This window comes from Gopherus flavomarginatus, chromosome 1 (assembly GCF_025201925.1).
Source record: "Gopherus flavomarginatus isolate rGopFla2 chromosome 1, rGopFla2.mat.asm, whole genome shotgun sequence".
NCBI classification, from domain to species: domain Eukaryota; kingdom Metazoa; phylum Chordata; order Testudines; family Testudinidae; genus Gopherus; species Gopherus flavomarginatus.
Window position 1 is genome coordinate 369,847,890 of NC_066617.1, and position 9,498 is coordinate 369,857,387.

A 9,498-nucleotide genomic window follows, 5' to 3' on the forward strand; every position below is an offset into this window, starting at 1 on the left:
TAAATTTTGATCACCGTATCACTATAGTTATGATGAAGAAATTCAGTATTATAGTTGCTTTCTTTCTTTCTTTTTTTTTTTTTGGCTATCAGAAAGCATTGCTTCAGTTCTCCAAACTGATCAAGTATACTGTTCAAACAGAGTCTAATGGAAATCCAACTTGCTTCACAAAGTTGCAGTATCTTCTGGTGTCTGGAAGTCAAAGAAAGGGAAGGGACAGGGTGTGTGGAGGTGGGGGCCGATGAGCGACATTGAAAGAGATTGGGTGATAGTCAGAGAGCGGGAACTCAACAACAGAGAGAGCAGTGCTTGGTGATGGAGTGATAAGGTGTTAGGTGTGAGGAGCTTTTAAGACTGTGAACTTACACAATGGTGAGCTCAACCAAACTTGGACAGACTGTCATTGACTAATGAGGGGATATCCTTTATCCCGCTTGTCAGAGAGGTTCAGAGTCACTGGCCCCAGTTGATGACATTCCACAGATGTATTTGCGCATTTTGTCATGAAGCTCTTTGGTTTTAGCACCATAAACAACAGGGTTGAGCACGAGAAGGAGGAGATAATACAGATTGGCCAAGATGATGTGTACCTAGGGAGCAATACCCTGACCAAATCGGTATGTCAGAGTGGAGAAAAGGAAGATAGGATAAGCCATCAGCATCACACAGATGTGGGCTGTGCATGTGTTGAGGGCTTTCTGATGGGCTTTCCTAGAGGGTATTCTGAGGACAGCCCTGATGATCAGACCATAGGACAGGGCAATGAGTGTCAGGTCAAACCCGAGGACTATAAATACTATCACCAAGCCGTACATCCTGTTCACTGTGATGTCCCCACATGACATCTTTGCCACAGCCATGTGGTTGCAGTACGTATGGGGGATAATGCGGTTGGCACAGAATGAATGCCTGCTCAGGAGCGGAGGCAGGGGCAGAACGAAGAGAACAGCTCTTGTCAAACACACTAGCCCTAGAGTAGCTATTTGTTCATTTGTGAAGATGGTGGCATATCTCAGAGGGTTACATATGGCAACATAGCGATCAAAGGCCATTGTCACGAGGACGGATGAATGTGTCACAGAACCCACGTGAAGGAAGAACATCTGGGTGAGGCAGCCACTCAAAGTAATTCCTTTCAAATTGAACCAAAATATACACAGTGCCTTTGGCACAACGGAAGTAGATACACCAATTTCTGTGAGCACCAGCATGCAAAGCAGCAGGTACACAGGTTCATGTAGGGTCTGCTCTTTGCCTACAACAAACAGAACCATGAAATTTCCCAACAGGCTGATAATGTAGAATGTAGAGAAAGGGATGGAAATCCAGATGTGAGCAGCTTCCAGGCCGGGGATTCCCATTACGATGAATGATGAACGGTCAGAATCACTGAGATTGAAATCTGCCATGAGGTGATTTATGCATCGATTGAGCTCAGAAATGCTCAAGGTGTCTGTGAAGTAAGAGAAGCAGAGTGAGGGGGATTACACGCTTTATAATAAATAGCACAATAAATATTTTATAGTTATTAACACTCTGGAAAGAGTGGTGAACAATGAAATGCCAACATTTGCAGATGGCACCAGATTATTGAGGTCATAGTCAAGTCTAGAGAAGTCTTCAGATTGAGCTAACCAACCAAGGTGAATGGGCAGCATGATGGCAGATGAACTTCAATGTCAATAACTGCAACGTGCACACCCATTGGAAGAAAAAGCTTGAATTCCTCAAATATCTAACAAGGTTCTAATTTAACTGTATGAACTGAGGACAGTGACCTGGGTGTCATGGTACACAGCTCTGTAAAACCCTGCTCACAGTGCATGTCAGAAACTAAACAAAACATTGTAATCCAGGAGGAGTGTGTTTGGAAATCATAAAGGAAATACAATGCCATGAGAGCAATCAACCAATACTTTACACCCCTCTGCTCTCCTCTTTGAAGTATGGGTCTCCCTCCTCACACAGGTTATTACAGAACGAGAGGGGTTCAGGCAAGGTCAACAAAAATGACCAAAGGCCTGAGAAAACTCTCCTTATGATATAGATTGGAAAGATTGGGATTGTTACCTTAACAAGGAGGTGTATTAGAGGGGTCATGAGAAAAGTCTATGAAATACTGACTCGTAGAGAGTAGATCAAGAATGTGTTCTCCCTGTCTCATAACACAGTATCAAGAGGACATTAACTGAAACTGAAATGTGGAAAATTCAAAACGGATGGAAAAAAAATACTTTCTTCTTTCAGTTCCCAATTAGGCTGACGAACTCGTTGCCGCAAGAGGTATTTGAGGCCATGAGGCAAATGAGAAACTGGAGGGGTTTGGAGGTTTAGATGGATAGTGAGACTATCCAGTTACAATACTTACAGATAAATAAATATTTTGGAATGTCTATACACTGACATGTTTCAGGGAACAAGCCAAGAGGTAGCTGTTAGGTGACACCCTCAGGGATGGTTAGGTCATCCCTGAATCCACCTACTTCTTGATTTCCTTCAATTTGTTCTGCAACATCTTGATATTTCAACATTGCCATTCCTATATTGAAAAGAGCCAAATTTTCCCCATGGAAACAGTCATTTTAATGCTGGGCTATGACTTTCTGCTTAAGAGAATGGGTATGAAGGGCATAAGGGTCTTGGTATTTAGGGCTACAGGCCTGCACCTCTGTTACTTCCCATCTTCCTTGTGGTAAGACACTTTCGTGCAGGCATCCAGCTTTGTCTGAGAGATAAGTTACAGATGTTACCTGATAAGTATAAGCAGAGGCATGTGACAACAACTCATCTGCTAACCATTCTCATGCCTGAATATCGATGAAGTTTGCAGATGACACAAAATTGTGGGATTGTAAATAATGAAGAGGACACGTCACTGATTCAGAGCAATCTCCATTGGTTGGTAAACTGGGTTGAAGCAAACAATGTGAGTTCTAATATGACTATGTAGATATCTCTATCTAGGAACAAAGAATTCAGGCAATGCTTACACAATGGGGGACTACTGTGGGAAATGCAATGACTGTGAATAAGATTTGGGGGCCAAGGAATAATTAGCTGCACATGAGCTCCCAGTGTGACCATGTGGTGAAAAAAGCCAGTGTGATTTTGGGCTGATAAGCAGGAAAATCTGAAGGAGAGGTAGAGAAATAATTTTACCTCTGTGTTCAGCACTGGTCTGACTGCTGTTGGAATCCTGTATCTAGTTCTTGTGTCCACAATTAAAGATGGATGTTGATACGCTGAAGAGGTTTCAGAGAAGAATCAGACTTAGTAAAAGACTAGAAATATTGCCATATAGTGATAGACTCAATGAGCTTAATCTATTTAATTACCAATGGTGGTAAAGAGGTGACTGGACAACAGTCTGTAACTAGGTACATGAGGAACCGATATTTGATAATAGGGTTTTCAACCTAGGATACAGAGGTGTAACACGATTCAATGGTTGGAAGTTGAAGGTAAAGAAATTCTGACTGGAAATAAGGTGTACATTTTAAAATGGTGAGAATAATTAACCGCTAGAACAATTTACCAATGGTCTTCATGGATCCTTCATCACTGAGAATTTGTAAATCAAGATTGGGAGTTTCTCTATAAGTTCTTCGCTAGGAATAATATTGGGGAAATTCTCTGGCCTGTGTTATACAGACTAGATGATCACAATGGTCCCTTCTGGCGTTGGAATCTACAAACATGTACCCATGAGTCAGCTAGAGATATTTTGCCTGCAAGCTTGTGCCTGAGTTTACTGAAGGAAATTTTTTTTCTATTCATGATTGTGTTGAATTTAACCCTATGGGGAGAAATTCTCATGTGACTCTGGCACGTTGGAAATATTACACTGGGTGGGTATTTTATGAGGCTGAGGGATCCCATGAGGCACTGCATGGATGAACATTTTAGGTGAGAAGAATAATGGTTTGACCCAATAAAATCTCCGCACTGAGGAATGAGTGTACACCCCTCATTATTAATGAGAAACAGAGATTGTTAGCAAATGGTCCCAGAGCATCCTGGGTTAAATGTTTGTTTCCCAGTGGCCCACTGTTTCAGTCAGCTTCCAGTGGCTCATCCATGTGGCAGCTGCATTTATGTAGGCTCACATGTTGCAGAGTTGCCTGCTTTCATTATACAGCGTGCATACTTCTCTGCTTGCCAGTTGTTCCTATGTTGCAGCCTTAAAGCGCCAAGTGGTGTGTATGGGTGTAACAAGAAAAGCTATAAAGATGCCTGCCTTGACATTTGCCACTCATGTGTGAGATTTTTCACTAGTGAGACACAGCCAGTGATTACCGCTTAGCCAAGGGAGCAGGTGTGGTAGGAGGCACTTCACCCCCTGCAGAGGAAGAGATGATGCGTCTTGGAGTTTGTGAGAGCCAGAGATGACTGAGGAACATGCAAATGACACTGGTGACCAAGCATGCTGTTGGAATCAGGGGAGTCTGGCATGGTGAAGGAGAAGACAAAGAAGGGGTCAGAGGATGATGGGAGATTGGGATGGGAGATGATGAGAGATTGGAGCAGCTGAGGAGCAAAGTGTGATGGGTTTCCTCCAGGGTGCCACCTGATACTGGGATACCACAGATTCCTCTGACTCATCAGCCTGGGCTCCCTCTCTCAATTTGCTGCTCTGACAGACTGTAGATCTTGTCCTGGTACTTCTCCTCAACCAGCATTCATGCAGGCAATGGTCCTGGGTCACCCCCAATGCCAAATCACCACTGGGCACCCCAGAGCCCCCCCTCAGTAGCAGCAGTCACTCTTGACTCCCCCAACATAAGGTGATACCCCAGGACCCCACCTCCCCGCTACAGGGTAGTAGCTTTGCCCTACGGACTACTCCAGAACACCAAAAATTTAGGCAGTGATTCCTCGTACAAGTCATGGACTGGTCATGGGTCCATGAATTTATGTTTATTGCCCATGACCTGTCCATGTCTTTTAATAACAATGCCATTTATTAAATCTTAGCCTTACATACAGGCTGTCTGGGGCGTTCTCGGGAAGGGTCACTAGGTGAGAGGTAAGTTTCTCCTGTGGCCTATTGTTTTCTTAATGGCTCATTGCCCTGAATAGTCCCTCCTCAAACATCTATGTAGACTGAAAGCAATATGCCAAGTGGGTGTTACCCAGCTGTAACGACATATGAAATATAGATACACAGTCAGTATTTATAACTTCAGATGCAAAGAGGATCAATGCACACAAATAGGATAACCATATTCAGAAAATCATAACTTTTCCAATGGCATCTTACAGGACTCATCTTGCATAAAATGTATCAGAATTATGCTACAATCACATCATACCAATATCTCTATGGAGAATATGGGGTGCAGAGTCAGACAAAGGTCAGTGGTTCTTTTCACCAGTCAAATGCCTGAACTTACACAAGGAGAGACAGGAGTGCAGAACTGAGTTGGAAACAGACCTGAGTCAAGGTGACACCCGGGCTGCAGTTCTGGGGCTTGCCAGAGCAAAGAGACCTTGAGACTGACCCAAGCCAACAATCACAAAAAAAATTTAATTTCAACAGTGATGCCCACTTGTCCCTCTATATGTTGCTCCACGCCCCCAGAACTGATATGCATTTAGAACTCCCTCTGCAAGAAAATCATTAAATTCCTTCAGTCTAACATTTAAAAGGTTAAAAATAAGCCCCAGTGCTGCTTGCCGCTACACCCCCTACCTGTCCCCACCACCTCCAGCCCTGCCCTCCTGTCTGGGAACAGCCTGCTCCCTACTGCACAACCCACAGTGCTGATCACTTTTCCATGTAGGTCCCCCACCCCCACAAATTCTAGCCCTGCCACACAGTGATACCCTTCTCCCAGGACCAAAACCAGGTGCCAGACCCCACAGCGACAGCTCACAGAAATATCTCCTCAGACTAGGCTGAATTCAGTGTCTGTCTGCACCGGGGAAAAGGGACAGATCAGCCTGAACTCATTTTCTGGGGGCAAAGGGAACCCCAGAGGCAGCTCAGCCTGTGCAGGGAAGGAGAGAGGGACAGACATGGCTGGAGGGAGAGAGGACGTGGAGACTAAAAGTAGGCAGTGTGAGTAACTCTTCCTCAAAATGATACAAAGCATTAACATTGCATCCTGTTGGGAACCTGGACAGACCTTCCTGAGGCTGTGTTTCTGTGTTGGCAATTGCTGACGTTACCATGAGGCTGTAGTGGGATTGCTAACAGGTGGACAGATGGTCTAGATGGTGGATGGTGTTACAGACACCTGCTACTGTGTGGTCCATGTTATGTCACTGTCTGAGACATCCAGAAGGCCTCATTATTCCTCTTTGATCTGTGCATTAGGCAGGATGTTCATTCCCTGTTTCATCCAGTTTCAGGACTCCATGCCACTGTGACTTGGATACTGTATATTCCTCTGGCCCCCCGACCCCCCAAACACACACAAACACTGTGTGTTCCTGGACCTCCCTCGGTGAGATTTGCAGCAGCACCTGCTTTCCTCTAAGCCAGAAACATACTTTATTTTTAATGGTTTATGGTGCTTCTTGTCTGCTCCAGAACCAGAGATGCAGGGGCACAGAGTGAGCAGACCACTCACTCTCCCTGAGGATAATTGTTATCCTAATTGTTTTAAACCTTTAAACCTCTGAGTTTGAAATTTCAGCAACTCTCCTCTTCTGTCAGTTTTTCTTTGGTCCAAACGAGTTCCCTTATCCTCAGAGGCTATGCGACCACTCCAGTTGAAGTCACTGGAGCTCACGGCAAGTGTAAATGAGGCCAATTATTCAAGCTCCTATATGTAGATTTAGGGTGAAACTCTGGCTGTGTTGGGAGTTTTGCCATTGATCTCAAAGGGATCAAGATTTTACTCTTAGTGTTTAACTTCTGGGTCCTGGCTGCACAAATCGTAGCTTTGGGTCCTGCTGCAGAGAGCGCTATTCTGCCGGAGTGCTGAGAGAGTCTGAAGGAAACACCCAGTTTATGTGGTGTTCTGAGACTGGGCATGAAAGTTTGTGATTCCAAATCACATAGGCCCTGATTTTGCTCTCAGGGAGGCCTGTGGAAATCTGGAGTGACCCACTAATGGAAGAATATGAGAGCAGAATCTTGCCATTGTGTGACCCATTCTTGTTGTGAACCCTCTGGTAATGCAGATACCCACTGCAGAGGCTTTGATTGCACTTCCTAAAAGAGCAATGAAGTTGCTGAATTGGAAAAATTCAATGGACCATAGAAAAAACCTCTCAGCTCAAAAAAGGAAGCTACTGAGACAGATAGAAGAACACAGTAAGAGACAAGGAAATGATATTAAAAACAAATATTTGTCTAATATATTTCCAATACATTTGTAGTTCAAATGTTACCAAGTAAATCCCTTGGTGTTTCTGAAAATACTAAACACTTCAAGTCACCGTGCTGGTGAATTCCTGCCCAGATGGTTCTTGATTTGAACTCTCGAACCCTGCCTGAGCCCTCAGCACTAATTTTAATCCAGAAAGAGGCTACTCACTGAACTCCCGCTCAGCAGAGAGATGAAATGTTCTAACTGTGACAGGAATGTGGAGACTTAAGGATCAGTTTATGATTCTCACATGTCTGACACTCAGCATGCTGGGCAGTGACCTTTATGTTTTCCCTGTATGGTCCCTGTGGTTTCTCAGGTTGGCCAGGAGTCCCAAACAATTCCCTCAGCTTCGTGAGCAGTGGGAAGAGCAGAAAATACACCCTGGAGAACTTCAGCCTGAGAGCCTCCCCCAAGAGTGAAGAAATCATTAGCCAATGTTAGGGGGCTTATGCCTTCACCCTCTCACTTCTCTGGTCCTTCTCACATGAACAGAGAGCAACAATACCCGAAGTCCAAAGACGCAAACAATTTGATGTTTAGTGGGGTGAACTTCCAGCAAGCATGATTCCAGTTTCCTTCCTCAGTGTCCCCCATCCCAGCTCTGACACCAAAGAGCCTTGCCTGTGTCCCTGTTCCTGTTCCCATCCCCTGTTCCAATTTTCCCCTTTAGCAAAACATCATCCCAATTCCCCCATCCCTAGTCCCTGTTCCCATTCTCCCCTCCGCTTTCTGATTGATTGCAGACTATATAGTAAAACCTGAGTTTTGCTTAGCTATTCCTTAACCAATCATTTTACTGAAATTTAACTAACCAATCCTAACATATTGTAACAGGGTTATTTAACAAATTATATTCCACCACCTTCATTGGTTTATACCCAGCAAAATTAATTATACAGCAGACAGAAACAATCACAGAACCAAACAGAGACCATGTAAATAAACATACAAAAAAAATGCAGAAGTGAGTATTTTACAGCTACATCTATACAGACATAAGGGTTTTCCAGCTGTGTCTATTGATAAATGGGTTCTTGCCAGACAGGATGCTATTAAACTAAGTTTCCTTTTACATCTTCTAGGCTCTACCCTTTCTCTGAAGGTGATAGGAATATCAGGACAGGATTGTATTTCTAATAGCCCAATAGCACCTTATTTCAATGTGACTAGTTTGGAATGTGAGGATGTGATCATACACTTCCCAGCTTACGGCTGCCTCTGCTGCTTAGCCAAAGAACCAGGCCTCAGACTGTCACAGTAAGAGAATGCCATTCCACAGAGAGTTATTTTGATTCTTTCCTTTTTACCTCTATAACTAGCTAAGTGATAAGAATACACTTAAATTCTTAAAGTATAGGCCTTTGCAGGCAGGCCTGAATATCTATATCCTAACAGCCAATAACACGGGCTCAGATTGTCACGGCAAACTGAGCCTTGCAGACTGTTCAGCCTAGCAATTCACAATGGCTATTTTTTCTGTGTGTAATGTACTGTCATCTGCACTATGCGTGGCTATACTGTCACAAGATATAGAACTAAAAACCATTTTCAATTGATCGTAGCAGCGTACCACTGCATACTGCCTATGAATCTGTAATATCCAGTCCATTAGCCTCTGAAAATCACTGCCACGCTCTTGAGGCCAAATGACTTGATAGTGAATTGATGCAAGGAGCCACTAGGAAAGGAATTGATAAGTACAATAATGCCACTATATAAATACTACACCATGGAAATTGCATGCAATTCTGTCGACCTAATTTTTAAAAATAGGTCTGGAAAAAAATGGAAAATTACAGAGAAGGGCCAAAAAAAGGATTAGAGGTATGGTACAGCTTCCATCTGAGGAGAGATTAAAAAGATTGGAAATTTTCAGCTTGCAAAAGAGACAACTTACAGGGGATAAGATAGAGAGCTATAAAATCATGAATGGTGTGGAGAAAGTGAATACGGAAATCTTGTTTACTCCTTCACATAACACAAGAACCAAGGGTCACACAAGGAAATAGTATACACAACACACAGTCAACCTGTGGAACTCATTCCAGGAGATGTTGTGAATGCCAAAGGTATAACTGGGTTAAAAACACCAACTAGATACATTCATGGAGGCTAGGTCCATCAATGGCTGTTAGCCAAAATGTTCAGATATGCAACCCTGTGTTCGGGGAGTCCC

The 9,498-nt window shown here is 43.6% G+C and overlaps 1 protein-coding gene across 1 annotated transcript; it reads right to left on the minus strand.

Moving 5' to 3' along the window:
* Positions 1-590: 590 nt before the first annotated feature.
* On the minus strand, positions 591-1,409 carry LOC127033825 (olfactory receptor 52E2-like). The gene has a single exon (XM_050922112.1). It carries the CDS (start codon positions 1,407-1,409, stop codon positions 591-593), a length of 819 nt encoding a protein of 272 aa, XP_050778069.1.
* Between the last annotated feature and the right edge of the window lie 8,089 nt (positions 1,410-9,498).